Source organism: Astyanax mexicanus, chromosome 17 (genome assembly GCF_023375975.1).
Source record: "Astyanax mexicanus isolate ESR-SI-001 chromosome 17, AstMex3_surface, whole genome shotgun sequence".
Taxonomy (NCBI): domain Eukaryota; kingdom Metazoa; phylum Chordata; class Actinopteri; order Characiformes; family Acestrorhamphidae; genus Astyanax; species Astyanax mexicanus.
The window spans coordinates 837,326-859,030 of record NC_064424.1 but is presented as its reverse complement, the minus strand read 5'-3'; the positions used below and the strand labels follow the sequence as shown (position 1 = coordinate 859,030).

General features: G+C 38.3%; 1 protein-coding gene across 3 annotated transcripts in view; it reads left to right on the top strand.

Moving 5' to 3' along the window:
• The first annotated feature begins 1,647 nt into the window (after positions 1-1,647).
• The window catches only part of ebf1b (EBF transcription factor 1b), a 219,206-nt gene continuing 199,148 nt past the window's right edge, over positions 1,648-21,705 (top strand). The window contains exons 1-5 of one of the 3 annotated variants that reach the window (XM_049466755.1): positions 1,648-2,338; positions 2,963-3,119; positions 3,887-3,950; positions 5,192-5,247; positions 17,092-17,165. In XM_049466755.1, coding sequence (XP_049322712.1) covers positions 2,205-2,338; positions 2,963-3,119; positions 3,887-3,950; positions 5,192-5,247; positions 17,092-17,165 — 485 coding nt within the window. In that variant the 5' untranslated portion in view covers positions 1,648-2,204. The remainder of the gene's footprint in view (positions 2,339-2,962; positions 3,120-3,886; positions 3,951-5,191; positions 5,248-17,091; positions 17,166-21,705) is intronic. The other 2 variants (XM_049466754.1, XM_049466757.1) reach the window with 2 other exon arrangements.

Sequence of the window (21,705 nt, the reverse complement as noted above, 5' to 3'; positions counted from 1 at the left end):
TGCACTTGTCAGAATGTTGTCTAATCGTTGTCGTATGACCGAAAGACAATGCAACTTATTGATGATAACGTTGTAGAGAAAAATAGACAATGCATGCTTTTAACAACACAAGTAACAACGCTGATAGCAAAAAAAAACATTAAATAAACGTTCAATGTTTGGGTTGCATTGCATATTTTATGTTGATGATGGAAAAACGACCTTAAAACAACATTTATTCAAACGGATCAGTGGTGCTTCTGCTGTTTTCCCTCAGGGAGTTTATAAAGACTCGCGTGGACTTTGAAAAATTGCACAGGTATGACATCATCAAGAACAAAAATCTAAACTCCAGTTATAAAAAAGTAGAGTCATACTTTAGGGGATAGGCCTGTTAGACAAATACCAGTCTACAGTGAACATGAATATATACACAAAATTATATGTTATATGTAATATATAATAAATTTATTTTAGCTGCAAAACCCGCAAAGCACATTGTTTAACATGAACTCATCTCTCTTTAGATTACACCTGCGGTACATATTTATTAATAATCCATGGAAGCGTTTGTATCATTATTCTTGTTTTTATTTGTATTTTCTTTTTCTATTTTATTTATTTCTAAACTTAACCATGTTCTAGTTAATTGGTTTTTTTTTCATATCTAACACTGCAAAAAGACTACAGTGCCGCAGTAATAAAGCCTGATTCTGAAATAAAAATGTCCAGTCGTCAATTTTAGGGTACTGTGAAACGATTAAATCGCTGACAAATTATGATTATTATGAGTAGTTCGTAGAAATAAAAAGAAAAATCAGGAATAACTGTGCTCAGTTATTAGCCTCATGTTTAGTTTGTGTATAGTTAGTTATAGTATTTTTGTATAGTTAATATTGGACAAACCAAGACAGTAAGTTAAAGTAGACAGGAAGATGTAAAAACCTCTGTAGGATGAATTGTTATATCTTAGTTTTGACTAAATTGAGATTTGGACTTTAGGTTTGAGGTAAAAAAAAAAAAAATATATATATATATATATATATATATATATATATATATATATATATATATATATATATATATATATATATATATATATATATATATCAACAATTCACATTAAAACTAATACATACTATGGATAATAAAGAGCTGAGTGAATGTATATGCTGTGGTCTTTGTTTTATGTACGTAAGATTTAGCTCATCGCCACTGCTACCGCTAATCTTATGCTGTTGTAGTTTATTTAGCGGTTTAATTTAGCGGGTTTAAAGTAAAATCTGACCTAATTATAAATTTTAGCAAGTAAATGTAGAGTGGTGCACATTATAACAGTGAAAGGTTGTGATGAAAAAAAAATACTTTTGCCTTTTGCATTTCCCTACAGCTGCTATTTTAGCTCTTGCAGCTCGTAACCGCAAATCGGTTTATAATCAAGTCAAGCTGAGGAAAGTGAATTAAATGTAAACACGCAGCGGGTTTCACCACCACCTTCCCACCACCTCAGCGCTCGGCTTCTTCTCCAGCGCGTGGCCACTTCTGACAGCCTTTTACCTCGCAGCTCGCTAGGAGGGAGGGGTATGAATGTGTAATTAGGCGTTCAGCGCTGTGAATGGTCGCAGTTGGACTGTGGGCGTGGCTTCTCGGTCCCTGCCCCACGGTCCCGCCCTCCAGCCTTTGGGGTTAGTGTGCTCATGTTTGGCTCGCGGAGACAGTCAGAGAGATATCCTTAGGGAGGAGACACAAATCACTTCACTTTCAACCGGAGGGGCGACTCGGAATTTGCGGCGATCTGATCAGGACTCCGGTTGGTTACCCCGGTCCGGTTTTCGGTTGCTTATCTTGTGAAGGAGGTGAAACTTCTTGGTTCTTGGAGGATAAGGATGAGGTTTGGTAGTCGCGCGGGACTCTGAGCATCCAGATCTTCTCAACTCAGCGCGAGACGCGAGAGGAGCTCACTCCGGTTCTGAAGATCCACGGGCGCGCAGTTGGCGTTTGCTGTTTGCGGTATTTCTGAGAATCTGGAATTTGGACCTAGCCGGACTCGCGGACTTGTTGCCTCGTGTTTTTTTCTTCTCTCTCTCTTTCTCTCTTTCTGTTTCACTCTTTCACTCTTTTTTGTACTCCCTCCATCCACGCGGTAACCCGGGAACCCCGAGAGCACGCGCGCACTGACGGAGACACGTGCGTCTCTGCGTGTGCTTGGTGGAGAGCGCACTTTCATGTTCGCTGTTCAGGAGAGCGTGCAGCGGAGCGCGAGCGCGTTAAAGGAGGAGCCGCTCGGGATGAACGCGGCGGCGGTGAGGTCGTGGATGCAGGGCGCCGGTGTGCTGGACGCGAGCACCGCCGCGCAAAGGTGAAGCTCGCGCGCGTACACGTGCGCACCATTCTTTAATAGTATTACTAAATACCAATACAAATACAAATAAAATACAAATAAAATACATTCAATCAATATCTTCATTACTACTACATATAATAATGGCAATAATAATAATAATAACAACAAATATAATAATTAGAATATTGTTTGATAATTGAGGAACAAGAACAAGAAGAACTACTATTGTTGTTATTGATTCTGAGCCTAATAAAATAACAATTATAATAATAATGATAGTGATAGTGATAGCAATTATAAATCAACATAAACAACAATAATAGCAAACTTTTATTTAATAATATTAATCGCACAACAATAATAACAACAAAAATAACGTTATTGTTGCTAACACAATATAATGAAATTGCTATTATTATTTTGTTGTTGCTGCTGTTATTTTTTCTATTATGGGTGCTTTCATTATTGTTTACAGTAATAATTGTTTTATATAATGCTAATTTCTGTTATGTTTTAAACTGTAAATTCAAGCCATTTTATTAGTGTACGAAGATAAAATGAATGATAAAATGTAATAATTTAAACAGCCCTATAACCCGGTTTCGGCTCACTGCTCGTGCACTGTGTGTCTGTCCGCAGCGGGCTCGCGCTGGCTCGAGCGCACTTTGAGAAGCAACCGCCCTCCAACCTGCGCAAATCCAACTTCTTCCACTTCGTCCTCGCGCTGTATGACCGGCAGGGTCAGCCCGTGGAGATCGAGCGCACCTCGTTCGTTGGATTTGTGGAGAAAGAAAAGGTGAATTCAGTGTTTTTATCTTATATTCTCCTTTTTTAAACTAATTAACACACACAGAACAAACACACAAAACCAGTAAAATCTTAATATTTTAATATTCATGGTAAATAATTATTGCATGTGTAGATATTTGACCGAAAGATACAATATTGTGTGGTTTTGTTATTTTTTTTAAGTAAAACTGATAGACCTCTTACACTTCTTATATGGGAAAATCTTGGATTTCTCTACAATTGACAACTGAAAGGTTTTCTATACATTACGTCTATTTCTGCATGTAAAGTCACATGTGAACCTGCAGGTTCCTGCTCTTTATGATTTAGTTTATTTAGTTCATTTTTTTTTTATATTTTCATATCTTCACATCAGTTTTGTCCTTGATTGTAAAGCAGTGTTGTTGTTGGCTGAAAAAAAACAAAAAGTAAAATCTGCAGCGTGTAGCAGATCTTATTTAAATTTTAAAGCAAGTTTTGAATCTTGTTGAATTCTTGAATCTAAAAAAAAAACGTAAGTAATATCTGTTAAAGTTAATCCTTACCAGTCATTTTTTGTAATTAAAAGGAATACGACTAGTTATAAAATTATTAAAATAAATCAAATAAATGTCAATATTGGCCTTTTTTTTATTGTTTTTTACTGTATTTAACTGATTTGTGTTTGTCCTGTATCTCAGTAAACACTGCAGCGCTTTCGCTCTTTATAGTCGTGATGTTCTCGTGAGTGCTGTGTTGTTCTGATGTGTTATTTTTCGCTGTTTTTGCGCTCAGGAAAGCACCGGAGAAAAGACCAACAATGGAATACATTACCGGCTGCAGCTGCTCTACAGTAACGGTAGGGAAGCGCTCGGGCTCGCGGCTTCACCCCTCACCACCAGCACGCTCTACATCCAACATTCATCAAGAAAAAGAAAAATATATAATAATAATACAAATATAATATAATAAAAATAGCTCCGGAGAGCGGGCTGTCAGATAATCTCTTACAGAAAGATTGACGTTTCATTTAGTCGTTTAAACAGCGATTAGCATCGTTTGTGACGGTCTGTAAACAATTATTCTAAACTCATGATTGACTGACCCGCGCGGTTTAATGCAGCAATGAAGCACTTCTACTGCGATAATAACAGTCTCACACAGTTCTGCTATAGACTCTCTGCAAAATACATTTATTTTTAAATACATTTAAAAATTCACAATATTCAGAATTTTGGCGTTTGTTTATTTTATTAAATCATAACCGGACAAATGCATTATTTATTAGCATTATTTATTACAGGCCTAACATAACCGATATCAGAGCTTATTCCACGCGATTTTGACGTTTTGAAATAAAGACTATGCAGACAAAATATGTTAAAAATCAGATTTTTAACGCATGATCATTTTAAAGGCAATTAAAAATACTAATAAATACGCAAACCATTACTTAATCCCACGTGCTCGAGTGACTGACTCTCACGTCGCCCACTTATCCAGCATTGTTGTTTAATGCAGGGTTGTCTATCAGGTATTGTAACTAAGTGTGGAGATACCAGGTTAGCTCATTATAAAGTTTACTGTGATTGAACTAAATGAACTACACGTTGCATCAGAATGAAGTTTAACCCAAACTTGCGGGCAGAATGAATAAAAATAATTCACGTTTATTTCACAATTTATTTTCTTTATGGTTTATTTTGCATCACAATTAGCTGCTATAGCATTAGCTTTTATTGTTGCTGGGGGCTCAGGAACACAAGTTAAACAAACAGTTAACAAATAACACTTTATCATTACAGTGAACGCGTCTAATTTACCAAACTGTTGATTAGCGGCTATTGATGCGTAGCGTTATTGTTGAATTTTCGCATTGCTTGTTTATGTGTATTTTTTCTTATGTTTGCTTATTTGTTGTATATTCACACACTGAGAACAGCAACATTATATTATTTATTGTTTTTGTTAACTAACTGCGTTGCATTTTTATATTTTCATTACATACAAAATCTGAGCTGATACAAAAAACACATTAAATGTTAAAAAACGAAAACATGTATTTCTCACGTCCCACGTGCTTCTTTTTGTGTTTTGCAGGCATTAGGACAGAACAGGACTTCTACGTGCGCCTTATTGACTCCATGACTAAACAGGTAAGGAGCTGTGTTACCACCTTGCGTATATGTGATTGCGTATACGTGTGTTGCGCATGCGCACACGGGCTCCTCTGTATCAGCGTTCCAGCAGACTTTGCGCAAAATTGGGACGCAACCCTGTGTTGTTGGTGGTGGTGTTTGGGAATATGTGGACATTCTTGTTGTGTTGTTGTGCAACAGTGATGTGTGTAGAAACACCATCAAACAATTCTGTACTCGATACACCTGTACCTGTAATATTTACAGTTTAAATCAAATACCTGTGTCAATCTGTAGTTAGAGTCTGACCAATCATGGATGGAGTAGTGCATGAGTGCGCATGGCTCACAAATTGATGTGGATGAGAGTAGATGATCTATAGTGGTCTATAGTGGTGATGGTTAGTGGTTGTTTTTTTTTTTTATGTTTTCATAGAAATTATCTATTCTATAAAGGGAGGGATTATTTGAGTCCAAGCACAAATAGCATTTTAACAAAAAAAGGAAATAAACAAGCGTGCATGTCTACCAACAAATGCAAAAGAGAATAAAAGCACAATTTTAAAGGTAATATTTAGTAATATTTATTTATAAAGTTCTATCAGCTGTTCTAAAAGTACTTTTTAGCATCTTTGGATGATAAGCGATTACACATGCTCATCAAAACATACAGACTGTAATTATACTTACAGACAATATCACGTTGGACAAACTCAGTTAGTAAAAATGTATAGCTAACTACCAGGTATAGCATGGGATTTATATATTTATGCATGTTATTCTCAATTACGTTAGAATAAAGGTTAGTTTTTATGGGTTCATAATAAATACGTTTTAGATTTTAAAATGACCATTGTGTTCAGACATATCTAGTATGTAGGTGTAAATATTAAGTATATATGAGTAAAAGTGAGATTATTGTTGCTAAATTGCAAAATTGAAAATTAAACCCAGTTCATGATAAAACCTTGTATCTCATTTTTTGCTATCTTTCATTTTTACATCATTTGAATCTGGCTATTGTTTCTTTTTTAACATTGTGTTGAAAGCTCATGATGAAAGGACCCAAAGATATCACAACAATATAAAGATTTTAGTACGAGTACACACTGCTACATACACCTGAGAGCAAATAGCCAGATATCTTAACCTATTAAGGCATGCTAGTCACTGTACGAAACCCCACCTCCCCTAGTTTCGTATTTATTTATCACTGTGTAATCTGTAATTGTTGTGTTTAAACAGTAAATCTCTACATTTTCTGAACTAATTTCTAATTATTTCTGCATGTAGTTAAAAATTTAGGATCTGGTCATGCTAACACTGATGTTCTGACCAGTCCATTTGGGCATTTTAAGGCTTATTCATAACAATCACAACCCTAATCTAATTTAGATTAATGGTTTCTAATGATCCAGAGCAGTGAATCAGTGAAAAAAATAAAAAAATTGCATCTGTCCAATAGAAAAGAGAAAGGGAAAACCTAATTTTATACCTGTCAGGAGTAATCAGGACCAGGGTTAAGTTCTCTGTTTACAGCGTCTAATTTTGCTATTTATAAGTTTATGTTTGAGTAAAATGAACATTGTTGTTTTATTCTATAAACTACAGACAACATTTCTCCCAAATTCCAAATAAAAATATTCTCATTTAGAGCATTTATTTACAGAAAATGAGAAATGACTGAAATAACAAAAAAGATGCAGAGCTTTCAGACCTCAAATAATGCAAAGAAAACCAGTTCATATTTATAAAGTTTTAAGAGTTCAGAAATAAATATTTGGTGGAATAACCCTGATGGTTTTTAATCACAGTTTTTTCATGCATCTTAGCATCATGTTCTCCTCCACCAGTCTTACACACTGCTTTTGGATAACTTTATGCTGCTTTACTCCTGGTGTAAAAATTCAAGCAGTTCAGTTTGGTGGTTTGATGGTTTGTGATCATCCATCTTCCTCTTGATTATATTCCAGAGGTTTTCAATTTAGTAAAATCAAAGAAACTAATTCATTTTTTCCAGGAAATACAGGTATTTCCCCCACATTTAACTAGATAAAAATATTAGTAACACACTCTGTTAAGCTATAATACACTCGAGGTTTGTTCTTTAACGTGTAATATTGGCACTGCTGTGTTGCGTTTGTAGGCATGAGGCCTCAGGTGTTTGGTAAAAATGGCTTGTAAGCACTGCATGGTTGCTAGGTTACCTGTATGTGGCGGAGTAAAACATGGAGAGCTTCGTTAAAGTACATTACTGGCTGATAATGGCACTCATAGACGCCTCTCAGCCAATCATCACATTGCAGGGTTGAAACTAACTGTGGTATAATACATCATATACATTTGAACCTCAGTTTATCTTCACTCTACCTCACATCCAACATTTAATACAGTATCATGACTTGCTTACCCATGATATATCGTATATCACAAAAAAACGTGTTGCGCTACTGAGGTACTAAGCTACTTAAATACTCATAAATAATCAAATACCAGCAGTTATAGATTTATTTAATTTAATTTACTGTATGTGTTTAATACACAATTTACCAACCAATATTCTTCACCGCAGGTTTATTAACACTGTTAATTTGTAGGTCATATTGAGGGACGATACGATATATGGCAGTATCGATGTTTTGTTCCACCCCTGTGCGTTTGAGTGTGTTGTGGGGCTCTGCTGGTCCGCTGTGAGTAACGCCGGGCTGATCTGTAAAGTCGAGGCACCGTGGCAGCGCCGTACCTGCGGGCGCCGCCTCCCCCTCGCTCGTTCCTCCGTACGTCATGGGGTTTATCAAAGCACCTCAGCCCCTGCGAGCTGCCGCTCTGACAGCGCCTGTCTGCCGGTGCTGGGAAGCGCTGTTGTTTCCTAACTAACTGTTTTGCCGCACGTCGTGGGAGGACATGGCACTTTTGTGCTCGGTGTCGCATGCGCTCCCTCTGTTTACCAGTGTCAAGCTGAAAAAAATAAATATATAATAATCACCCTGTCGCCTTTGCCTCGTTTGTAGTTGTGCGCTGCCACATCGCCGAATATATTTAGCACCTGTATTCATTATTTTCCCCCACCCTAATGGAAGGGGTGTAATAGAAGTCGCTTGTAATAAGATTGCCATCCGCTTTGTTGGCGCATTGTCTGGAAGAAAGTTCCGGGTCGCTAAAGAATCGCTGCTTAAGACATGAATCGAAGCGCTGCAGTGGGAGTAAAAGTAGTGCACCATTTATTTTCTCCTCAGCTGCTCAACGTCTACCTTAAACCAGGTACGGTCTCTGTGAGCATGTGACTCAGAGTTACTCCATTCTGAGGTCTGAGGTCTGATGATACATATCTGATTAATGTTCAGACTGCAGGCGAATCGGATTAGTTTCTTAGTTTTGTAAATGATCAAATCAAATTTGACTTTTAGAAACCTGTATGGGTTTCTGTGGTATTTGCGTAGGTTGCTGTGGTATCTGTGGGTTGCTGTGGTATCTGTAGTATGGGTTTCTGTGGTATTTGCGTAGGTTGCTGTGGTATCTGTACTGTGGAATGCTGTGGTATCTGTGAGTTGCTGTGGTATCTGTACTATGAGTTGCTGTGGTATCTGTAGTATGGGTTGCTGTGGTATCTGTAGTACACTGTAAGCCCGGATTTTATTTCTAATTAAAAATGTATATTCAATGTACATAAATTTTTAAGTTTTAGTCCATTACTGTCAAATGTAAGTATATTGTACTCATTTCAGCACGTATTTAAACGTGTTAATAGTTTTTAGTTTAATAAACTAAACATTTTAAGTTTTTGAACTGATTGACTTAACTTTTTAAGTTATTTGACAGAAAAAAAACTTTTTTTTGCATTTAAACCCGCCCTTTTCCCAGCTTGCTGTTGGTGAGGCGGCGGGCGAAGCTTTGCGTCCTCCGTGCCTCTGCAGTCTAAACTGCAAGGCGGGAAAATGTGGGCAGCTCAGTGGACCAGTCACAGCTGCCGGGCAGGCTCGCAGGCTCAGCGACACGGACAGCGGCAGCTGTGACTGGTCCGCTGAGCTGCCCACATTTTCCCGCCTTGCAGTTTAGACTGCAGAAGCACGGAGGACGCAAAGCTTCGGCTGAGCTCGCGGAGCCGATGGGAGAAGCTCGCGGAGCCGGCGGGCGTAGCTCGCGGAGACGGCGGGCAGGCTCGCAGGCTCAGCGACACGGAGAGCGGCAGCTGTGACTGGTCCACTGAGCTGCCCACATTTGCCCGCCTTGCAGTTTAGACTGCAGAGGCACGGAGGACGCAAAGCTTCGCCCGCCGCCTCACCAACAGCAAGCTGGGAAAAGGGCAGGTTTAAATGCAAAAAAAAAAGTTTTTTTTCTGCCATCTCCCATCGACTCCGCGAGCTCTGCGAGCTTCGGCCGTCGGCTTCGCAAGCTCCGCGAGCCCGTCGGCTCCGCGAGCTTCTCCCGCCAGCTCCGCGAGCTCCATCCGCCGGCTCCGCGAGCTTCTCCCGCTGGCTCCGCGAGCTACGCCCGTCGGCTCCGCGAGCTTCTCCCGCCAGCTCCGCGAGCTCCATCCGCCGGCTCCGCGAGCTACGCCCGTCGGCCCCGCGAGTTTTTCTCTGTTTTTTCCATGAATATTTATAAAAATATTTAAGTAACGTTTAATAAAAAAGAAAAGTAAGAAGAAATCAAAATTTTTGTTTACTTGTAACTCAAGATACTAAGTAGAATTGTAGGGCAAATGAATTGGTGTAACAAAAACAAAAGAGTTAAATCAACTTACCATTTAGTTGTATTAACTTGATGTTTTAAGTTATGTTAACTTAAGTTTTCATTGCCCATTACTTAACTTTTTTAAGGCAACCGGTTTCCTCAAATTTTTTAAGTAAACTCAACTTATCCGGGCTTACAGTGTATGGGTTTATGTGGTATTTGTGAGTTACTGGGGTATCTGTACTATGCGTTGATGTGGTATCTGCGTGGGTTGTTGTTTCTGTAATATCAGTTGCTGTGGTATCTGTATAGTTTGCTGTTGTTCCTGTAGTATAGGTTGCTGTGATATCTGTGGTATGATTTGCTGTTGTATCTGTGGGTGGGTTGCTGTGGTATCTGTAGTTTAGGTTGCTGTGGTATCTGTAGTAAAGGTCATTGTGTTATATGCTTGGGTTGCTGTTGTATATGTAATATGGGTTGGTGTGGTATCTGAAGTATGGGTTGCTATTTTATATGTGTGTGGGTTGCTATGATATCTGTAGAATCGGTTGCTGTGGTATCTGTAGTTTAGGTTGTTGTGGTATCTGTAGTACGAGTTGCTTTGGTATCTGCGTAGGTTGCTATGGTGTCTTTGTGGATTAGTTTCTGTAGGATCTGTAGTATGGGTTGCTATAGTATCTGTATTATAGGTTGCTGTGGTATCTTTGGGTGTGGGTTGCTGTGGTATCTGTAGTAAGGGTTGTTGTGTTATATGCTTGGGTTGCTGATGTATCTGTAGTTTAAGTTGTTGTGGTATTTGTAGTATGGGTTGATGTGGTATCTGTAGTTTAGGTTGCTGTGGTATCGGTATTATAGGTTGCTGTGGTCTCTTTGTGTGTGGGTTGCTGTGGTGTCTGTAGTATGGGTTGATGTGGTATCTGTAGTTTAGGTTGCTGTGGTATCTGTAGTTTAGGTTGCTGTGGTATCTGTAGTTTAAGTTGTTGTGGTATTTGTAGTATGGGTTGATGTGGTATCTGTAGTTTAGGTTGCTGTGGTATCTGTAGTTTAGGTTGCTGTGGTATCTGTATTATAGGTTGCTGTGGTCTCTTTGTGTGTGGGTTGCTGTGGTGTCTGTAGTATGGTTTGCTGTGGTATCTGTGTAGGTTGCTGTGGTGTCTGTAGTATGGGTTGCTGTGGTATCTTTGTGGATGAGTTGCTGTGGTATCTGCTCTCAATTTAATGAGGTTGTCGTTTGTTGCGTTGTGAAATGGTTTGGTTCCTGAAAATTGACGTCATAGAGGAGAGTAAAGACTTGTGTAGATTATGTCATAGAAACATTGTAATTAAAGTAATTATGTAATTATTGTAACTTCATTATTCAATGAAATACTTACAATTTAGTAATACACAGTTACATACTTAATATTATACACATTTAATAATGTTTTATTTTTGGTGCTGCAAATAAATACTGATACTGATATTTTAACTCTATTATAGTTTATATATAGTATCGTACATTAACATATTGCCATATCGGCCAGTCCTAGTGACCAATAGATATTACTGGGAACTGATAAGGAGTTTTCATTGGACGGTCTTTCCAAGGACACGCCCCTAAACTCAGATGCGGCCTAGTATCTTTTTTTCCTGTGGATTATTTCACCATTTCCTGCTTTCTTACACTTGATGCCTTTGTGTTTCAGGTGGTGTGTGTGTTTCAGATGGTGTGTGTATGTGTGTGTGTGTGTGTGTGTGTTTGTGTGTGTGTGTGTGTTTGGAAGAAAGGGGAAATCGCAGCACTTCTTTAAAAGTCAAACACAGGCCTGGGAAGAAAGGCGGCGGTGTTGGCGCGCTAACAGATGATGCTAACCGTGTAGGAAGTGTGTTTCCGTGTATTTATAGGCCCTTGTTTACACGCCCGCGATTTCAGGCGTCACATCAAAGCTGCCGGGGAAGAACGCCGGATAGAATACGAAGCGTTCGCTTGGCGAGATGAAATATGGATTAAAACATTACATGTTTATAAACACGCCCCCCGCTTACCCGAGCGCGGGTTCCAGAGTCCAGAATAGAAACCTCGACCCATTAATAATCACCAGTTACTTTACAGGACAATACTCTCTCTACATTACTGTACTGAACCTGCAGAGCATGTGACCAAAGTACCCAAATCCCATACTGCAGGAGTATTGCAAGTACAAATACAAATACAGTGGTTAAAAAAGAAATACTCCAGTTATAAAATAACACTTCAGAAAGAAAATATGCACAATTTCCAATTAGAAAATACTTCAGTGGAAGGACAAATACTCCAGTAGTTAAATGCTTCAGTACAAGTACAACAATTCCAAATGCAAACACATAATTAGAAAATACTTAATTAAAAGTACAAATACTCCATTAGACAATAATACTTTTTTAAAACTATCCAAACTTTCGAATTTGAAAATTAACTTAGTAGAAGGACATACGTATACCCTAGTCGGAAAATAATACTTCAGTAGAAGTTCAAATACTCTAGTAAGAAAATAATACTTCAGTAAAGTATCCATATTTTCTAAATTGGAAATTATTTCAGTAGAAGTACAAATACTCCAGTTACAAAATATTGCAGTAAAGTAACAATAAATCCAATTAGAAAAGATTTTAATAAAAATACTCCAGATAGAAAATACTTCTTCAGTATAAGTACAAGAACACCAGTTAGAAAAAAACTTTTTTACAAGTAAAATACATAAGATACTAGAAGTAGAAATTCAATAGTTATAAAATAGTACTTCAGTTAAAGTATCTAAATTTTCTAATTTGGAAATTAGTTCAGTAAAAGTACAAATACTCCAGTTAGAAAATGACTTTAGTACATGTAAAAATACTCCAGATAGTAGAAGTACAAATACTCCAGTTAGAAAATGACTTTAGTACATGTAAAAATACTCCAGATAGTAGAAGTACAAATACTCTAGTTAGAACATTCTTTAGTAAAAGAACAAAAAAATAAATTAGAAAATACTTTATAACGAATACTCCAGTTAGAAAATTATACTTCAGTAAAAGTACAAATACTTCAGGTAGAAAACACATTTTGCATCCATTAAACTTGCAAATGGTTAAAAGTAAAGTTGTTTAAACATAGTTTAGCTGTATTTAGAGGTCAGTCAGGTGCCCGCTGTTAAATGTATTATGTAAGGTTATTGTAGGCGGAGTTGTGAGTTATTGCGCTGCAGTAGCGTGGAGGTAATTTGTGTAAATGATAAGTTTATGTGAGCGTGTGTTTGGTTTCAGCTGGGATGTGTTAGATGGTGTAGTGTGTTTGGGGTCGGTGTGAGATTAAGATGAGGTATAGGTTTGTCTCGGTGCAGGTCGGGGGGACGAGCTGAGAGGGGTATGTATGGTGTATAAGCGTAGAGCTGCTGGTGGACAGTGATATATTCCGCACGCTTTTAGAAGACCTTGGCCTGCATTCTCTCAAAGTGAAAGAAAAGCAGCTGAATGAATGCTGTGAGCTCGCCAGCTCCGGCAGCGGCTGCAGCGCTATCGCTTTCCGCGCCTTTGTGTGGTGTAAAGTACACCTGAAAGACATCAAACAATGTATCAATTGTACGCTATTGTACACCGACATATCAGCTGACGAGCGGGACGATCCTACCCTACAGTGACTCCATTTAAACACACTCACCGAGCCCGGCGTCTCCGGCGTCACCGGTTCACCGTTTCACCGTTTCTCTACAGCGCTTTTCTTTACCAGAGACCGATTTTTAGTTAACCTCCAGAGTTGGTGGGCTGTACTGGGTGGAGCAGGATGTTTCAGCATTATGAAACTAGAGGTTGTTGACCGGCTATGTCTTGTCTTGTTTTGTTTTGTCTGAAACGTAAGAAATTCTGCGTATTCATGTGTTAATGTGGGATTCTGAGGCAGTCCAAAGGTTGGACACACCTTAAAATTCAGTGTTTTTTAATACTAAACCCATCCAAACTATGAAGAAGTGTAAATCAAACCCTCAGGAATTCAGGCTTTCAGTTAACAGCTGTGCTGAACTCATCAAGAGTTAATTACTTGAATTTCTTGTCTCTTAATAAAGTGTTTGAGAGCATCAGTTGTTGTGATGTCGTTATGATGATGAAACTGGCACTCATCAGGACTGCCAAAGAAAATAAGAGCAACAGTTTCCTCTGTTGCACAGGATACGTTTATCAGTGTTACCAGCCTCAGAAAGTGCACGTTAACAATCTTATATACAGATAACACAAAAGCAGTGTGTAAGACTGGTGGTGGAGGAGAACATGACGCCAAGATGCATTAAAAAAAACTGTGATTAAAAAACAGGATTATTCCACCAAATATTGATTATTTCTGAACTTTTAAAACTTTATGAATATGAACTTGTTTTTTTTTTTTTTGCATTATTTGAGGTCGAAAAGCTTTAAAACATCCTTTTTTTATTTCAGACATTTCTCATTTTCTGTAAATAAATGCTCTAAATGAGAATATTTTTATTTGGAATTTGGGAGAAATGTTGTCTGTAGTTTATAGAATAAAACAACAATGTTCATTTTACTCAAACATAAACCTATAAATAGCAAAATCAGAGAAACTGATGATTATAAAGTGCTCTCGTTATGTTTTCCCGGAGCTGTATGTGTATTGTATGCTGTATATATAGATTAGGGCAGGTTATGGGGAAATTGGACAGATTTGCAGCCGATCTGCAGGCTTTTAAATGAGACGTACGAGTCGTAGCAAGGTGACGCGGTTGGCATTGTTAAGCGAGGCACTGGTTGGAATGGCATGGCATGCTGGGTATTGAGTTTGGGAGGGGTGTGTTCTGTGCCAGGCTGGCAGAGACGTGTTATTTCTGCTGTAAGGTTCGAGAGCAAAGCCATGAAGATTCAGGAGAAACCCGGTGGGGGGGCGCGGGGGGGCACGCCAGATGGCGTCTCCGTGCTCCAGTCTGGCATCCCAACTGCTCGCCCCCACAGCCACCTCCTCCAGCCCTACTGCCCACCTCCCCCAACCCGCCCCCCCCCACCCCCCCCGCCCACCACACCTCGACCACGGCCTGGCACCGTACGGGCGAGAGGAGGGACCACGCCAGCCAGGGCACAGGCTATTACCCATTATACCCACCACCATGCCCACGAGAGAGAGAGAGAGAGAGAGAGAGAGAGAGAGAGAGAGAGAGAGAGAGAGAGAGAGAGAGAGAGAGAGAGAGAGAGAGAGATTGAATGAAAGAGATCATTCTTGTGAGATAGAAAGAGATTGAAAGAAAGATTGAGAGAAATTGAGATTGAGAGGAGAGGTAGATTGATATAGAAAGAGAGTTTGAGAAATTGAGAAAGAGATTAAGGGAGAGAGATTGAGAGATTAACAGAAAGAGAGAGAGAGGGAGACAGGTTGAGATAGAGATTGAGAAAAAGATTATGAGATTGAGACAGAGAGGGAGAATGAGAGAGAGAGAGATTGAGAGAGATTGAGAGAATGAAAGAAAAAGATTAAGATAAAGATTGAGAAAGAGACTGAGAGAGAGACTGAGACAAAGATTGAGAAATTGAGAGAGATAGAGAGAAGGATTGAGAGAGAGGCTGAAAAAGAGATTGAGAGAGATTAAGTTATAGAGACAGATTGAGAAATTGAGAGAGATTTTGAAAGAGGGATAGTAAGAGAGATTAAGATAGAGAGAGAAAGAGAGAATGAGACAGATTGAGAGAGAGACTGAGAGAAAGAGAGAGATTGAGCGAGAGATGGAGCGAGAGATTGAGAGAGAGAGACAGAGAGATTGAAAGAGAAAGAAAGAGAGAGATTGAAAGAGAAAGAAAAAGAAAGAGTGCTTGAGAGAGAGATTGAAATAGAAAGACAGGGAGATTAAAAGATAGTGAGAGATTGAGAAAAAGAGAGAGAGATTGAAAGAGAAAGAGAGAAAGAGATTGAAAGAGAGAGAGATTGAGAGAAAGGGAGAGATTGAGAGAGAGAGAGATGTGAGTTGTTGAGTGTTGCTGTGGAATGCTGGGTAATGGATGAGTAATGGATGTTTAAGGACTGAGATGGTGATGGGTGGAGTTCAGTGACGTTCAGGATGAATGAAATTGGCCGTTTCCTCCCAGATATTCATGTTTTTCTCTCAGAAGGAATTTTATTCTGGAAAACAGGCGAGTATGTTAAATGTGATTGGCTGCCACTTCTCGCTAATATGTGTTGAATTGTGTAGAGAGTTGATTGGTAATGTGTCCTTGGGTTTCCTGAAAGGTGCAATATATGTTTAACTAGGGATGTACCTCCTAATACTGATACTGGTGCTAGATTTTAAAGTATTTGCCAATACTGTGTACCAGTACTTAAACCAACTCTGGCTTAACTGATGCCACTTTGCCACTACCTGCACTGATACAGATACAGAGATCGATACCGATACCGATTCGGGTGCCGATACCAATACAGATATAGTTACAGCTACCGATACATATACCAATACCGAAACTGATACGGATACAAATACTAAAAAGATATAGCTACAGATACAGTTACCGATACTGATGCCAATACAGATACAGATACTGATTTCGGTACAGATACAGATACCGATTCATATACCAATACAGATACCAATACATATACTGATATTGATACCGATACAGATACAGATACTGATACAGATACCGATACCGATACATATACCGATAAGTATACAGATACATATACCAATATGATACAGATACCGATTCATATACCAAGACCAATACAGATACCGATACAGGTACTGATACATATACCAATACAGATACCAATACAGTTACTGATTCATATACCAATACAGATACCTATACATATATTGATATCGATACCGATACAGATACCAATACAGATACTGATACAGATATCGATACATATACCAATACCAATACAGATACCAATACATTTACAGATACAGATACCAATACCGATACAGATACAGATACAGATACCGATACAGATACAGATACCAATACCAATACAGATACCGATACTGATATCGATATCGATATCGATATTGATACAGATACTGATACCGATACCGATACCAATATGAGACCGATACCACTATGATACCAATACTATACAACACTATGTGTAATTTCATATAACCAGGGTTTTATCTCAGATTCTCTCTCCAGCTGTTCTACAGAAGATCTTTTAACTCTGTAACTCAAACCTCTCGATGTTCTCTCCTGCCAGGCCATCATCTACGAGGGTCAGGACAAGAACCCTGAGATGTGCCGTGTACTTCTGACTCACGAGATCATGTGCAGGTAAGATCATGGGTTGTATTTGCATTGCTTGGTGAGTTTGGTGAAACCGTTTTGAACTTTTTTTTTTCACCAATTTAATTTAATGCAGTTGAATAGGATACTAAAGTACTAAATCAGTTCAGTGTTTATTCGTCCTAATTCTAAATTTTAAATGCAACAGATTCGAAGAGTGTGTGTTAATTCAAGAAGAAATGGAAAGAACACACAGTGGCGTTATTTGATTTATAGTTTATTTATTTATTAGAATGTCTGAATATTGGTGATTGGTGGTATTTAAACAATCAATGCACTTTAAAGGTTTTGTGTAATTGGCATATTATGCTGATAAATTCTTATTTATCAGTGGCATGTAATGGTCTTAATATGACAATAATATCGTTTATCACAACATTTTCTGGGACAGTATATCATCCAAACAAAAATAGTCGAGGTCTGGCGGTGGAGGGTATTAGTCCTGCACTGTTTTTACATTAGTTTCCTTGAAAGGTCATTGAAACACAGATCCTGTGGCCTGATGTGTACAGAACTTTAATTTGCATTTATTTTAAATGCACTTTTGGTCTTTTTGGGTTATCTCAGACAGTTAATAAATGATTTTTTTATGAAAACAGGCCGCTGTTTGTTGCTTAATGGCAGTTTTATGACACTTTATGCTCCCACTGCTGTAGAGTAACATACATTTACATTAATAGAGTTATTTTCTCCCTCTAAATTATAACCCTGCGCGTTCTACGATTACTGTGGTCTCAGAAGAATTCAGCAAACACGCTCAGAACAAAACGCTACGCCGTGTTATTAAAACCTGATAGCTTCACACTGACGCTAACCAGGTCAGCCTTCTAAACCTCCAGCGGATGAGGAACACGACAATACGTAAAACAAGGTTCTGTCTTTAATTAACATCTGAAGATGAATTCTGAGTAAAAAGTAGGTTGTGGAGATCGACTTTCACCTATTTTTAGCGTTATTTTATCAGCGTCCCTCCTCATGAATATCACCCCGACGCCTAGTTAATTAGGGCAAGCGGAAACTCATTACTCAGTTTGGATTTTTCTCGTCCTTTAACAAACATGCCATCCTGCACTGCGGCGCCGAGTCTGAGCGAACACCGGCTTCCAGTTAGGAGAAACCAGCTGCTTAAATCAAATACACTCAATCACACTTCAGTTTCTGAATCAGCTGCTCTGATTTTGCTATTTATAGGTTTATGTTTGAGTAAAAAGAACATTGTTGTTTTATTCTATAAACTACAGACAACATTTCTCCTAAATTCCAAATAAAATATATAAATATTGTCTTTTAGAGCATTTATTTACAGAAAATGAGGAGAAATGCCAGAAATGACAAAAAAAAAAGACGCAGAGCTTTCAGACCTCAAATAATGCAAAGAAAACAAAAAGTTCATATTCATAAAGTTTTAAGAGTTCAGAAATAATCAATATTTGGTGGAATAATCCTGGTTGGTTTTTAATCATAGTTTCTTTTCATGCATCTTGGCATCATGTTCTCCTCCACCAGTCTTACACACTCTTGGTTTGATGGCTTGTGATCATCCATCTTCCTCTTGATAATATTCCGGAGGTTGTATACTTCATCATCTGATAATACTGCAGAACAATCAAAACATGAAGGTTTGCATGAACATGGTTAATCAGATAATAGAAATATGTAAAAATCTGATTTTTAATAATTCCCATTCATTACTCTGTAGGTAAAATAGAGTATAGATACTAGAGTTTAATAAAATACTTCTGTAAATAAGTTAAATTATCAACTCAAGCTTTTTACTCTTTAAGTAAAAGTGTGTGAAAAAAGTACTGGTTTCAAAACTACTTAAATTATGAAAGTAAAAGTAATATAAGGGGAAAAAATAAAGCCATTAAGAACAAAAGCTTAGGCCACGCCCACAGAGTCCTATAGTGCACATGTAAAATAATTACTGCAGTAAAGTAAAGATATAACCTACATTTACACTTTAAAGCTGATGTCCGTAAGTTTTGGGACTTGTGGGATTTAGTGCCTCTCTGGTGAGAATTGGTAATTGCACAGAGCATGCGGTGAAATAATCATTTTAAACTGGGGGTGTGATGCGGTCTCCTTTCAGAGCGCATGAATCCGATTCCAGGTTATGTTCAGTCAGAGAGAGAGAGAGAGAGAGAGAGAGAGAGAGCTCAGTCAGAAACTTCATTCCTTCATTTCTTTGGTTTTACTATGAGTAAATGAGCTACTGAGCTCTGAGTTTCCTCTTCTGAAGTCCCCGTTGCTCCACCAGCCGCTCACGTTCAGTAAAACTGAGCCGGATCCTCTTTTAGAGGCTGTACGTGTGACGTACTGTAGGTACGTAAAGACGATGCGTGACGTGACCAGAAGAAGAAGAACTCCCGCAAAAAGATAAGCGACCCAGCAGCCCAGTTTACATAGAATAAATATATACTGTATTATATACTGGCTTAGCAGGGATGGTGGTTTCAGCACACTGGTACCATTAAACACTGTATTTTATCCATATTCTTCTCCACTCAGAAATGCTTCTGCTTCCAATCTAGAAACTAATAAAAAATAATATGGACTGATACTTTAAGTAAGATAAAGAAGTATCTGTACAAATACAGCTCTCTTAATCAGATTTCTTAGTCAGATTTTGGACTTTACTCAGGAAATATCTAAGAATTTGGTGCAAAGATTGAGCTTTTTATATTACTGACTACTGGAATAAATATAAAGTGCAGTAATCAGATTATGAACAGATTTCTGAGTGCATGTAAACACTCAAACACTCAGACTCAGTGACGGAGGTCTTCTACCGTGACACTAGGCAATCCGGTGCCAACCAACTGGGCTCCCCTCCATAGTGCATAGAGCTGAATCTCTGTGTGTGTGTGTGTGTGTGTGTGTGTGTGTGTGTGTACGTACGTATGTTGTGGGTGTTCAAACTCACTCTCAATTATAAGCAGAAAATTAGGCTGTTCACTATTAATCAGCCCCGCTAATTGCCACACAGCACCATTAGCCATATGGTGCAGTGCCAGCTTGCAATCACAGGACAGAAGTGCTTATTTCTTTCATTTCAACAAATTAAGAGCAGAAAAAAGAGAAAAATGACTGAAACAGTCTCTAGAACATATTCACCCCCTTTTAAAGATTAGCGCTGTTCCAACACGAGGCCGGCGGCATAAATCAGAGCGCCCGATGAAGCCAAACATACGCCGGGGGGAGGAGAAGGGCACCGGCGACTGTTTACAAAATAATAAATAATAATAATAATAAAAAAGAAATAATGAACATAAAGCATGTGTTCCTGTATAGCTTTAATATAGTCTTCATTAATAAATATACAATATAAAAAATAATGATCATCAATTATGTTGAAAGAGGTGTATCCTAACTTTTGAATAGCACTGTATATAAATACAGTGACATTATGTTTTATAGAGATTCACCAAAAGAAAAACTTAAAAGAAATAAATGTGGCTAATTTAATTTAATTTAAAAGACTAGTTTATTTGAAGTCATATTGCAATGCTGAATGATTGAATGACACTGGAGCTGTACAGGACTAGTATAGTAATATTACTGTTACTGTGTTCCTGTAGAGCTTTAATATAGTCTTCACTATTACACTTACAATGTAAAATAATCAAGAAAAGAAAGAAAAAACACAGTGAATGAGAAGAATGAGAAGAGGTACTGTATATAAACTGACACTTCTTATCTTTGATGAATAGCACACCTCCGCTCTCCCACAGCGTTCAGAGATCCAGAAATTTTAACAGTTTATCCAACAAACACCCTTCAGACTGGGAGATACGGGGCATAATTTACCCTGATAAATCACTTTTTACACCGTTATCCAGCTCAAAGTAGCTCCACACCTCCTTACTACAATCCAAGAGGAGAGTCCTGACATTTAAAACCAGGCATTAATAACTTAAAAAGTGCTTAAAGAAGCTTATTAAAAACACTGTTTACATCCTATAACACTACTAGCTTCAGCTCCGAGCGCCACCATCACTGTACTGATAATAATGATATAGACCTATATATACATAGACTCCACATATTCTGCCTGAAGTCATATTGCATAGTGTTTCCTCTAATGTCAGGGTTTTGTTCAGTGGCATAAATCCCAGCTGAATGATACTGGAGCTGTACAGGACTAGGATAGTAGTGTTAGCTACGCTAAGCTAACTTAGACTCGAAACAGTGTTGAGATCATATTTGCCCCCTTTTAAAGATGGATTCTGTTCTAACACGAGGCCGGCGACATAAATCAGAGCGCCTGATGAAGCGAAGCACGCGCCGGGGGGAGGAGGGAGGAGGCCATGTTGCTATGTGGATAATTACGTGAGGTGATTTGGGTTTAATTTCTTCAAAAGCTGAATCAGGAAGGAAGCGCTGAGATTAAAGAGGCTATTTCCCTCTCGGAGATCCTGAGGGATGCTCTGATGTTAACAGGAAAAATAGATAATAACCCAAAACAAGCCCATATAGGAATGTAGTAATTAACACAATTTCTGCTTATAGGGCTGTGGATATATGC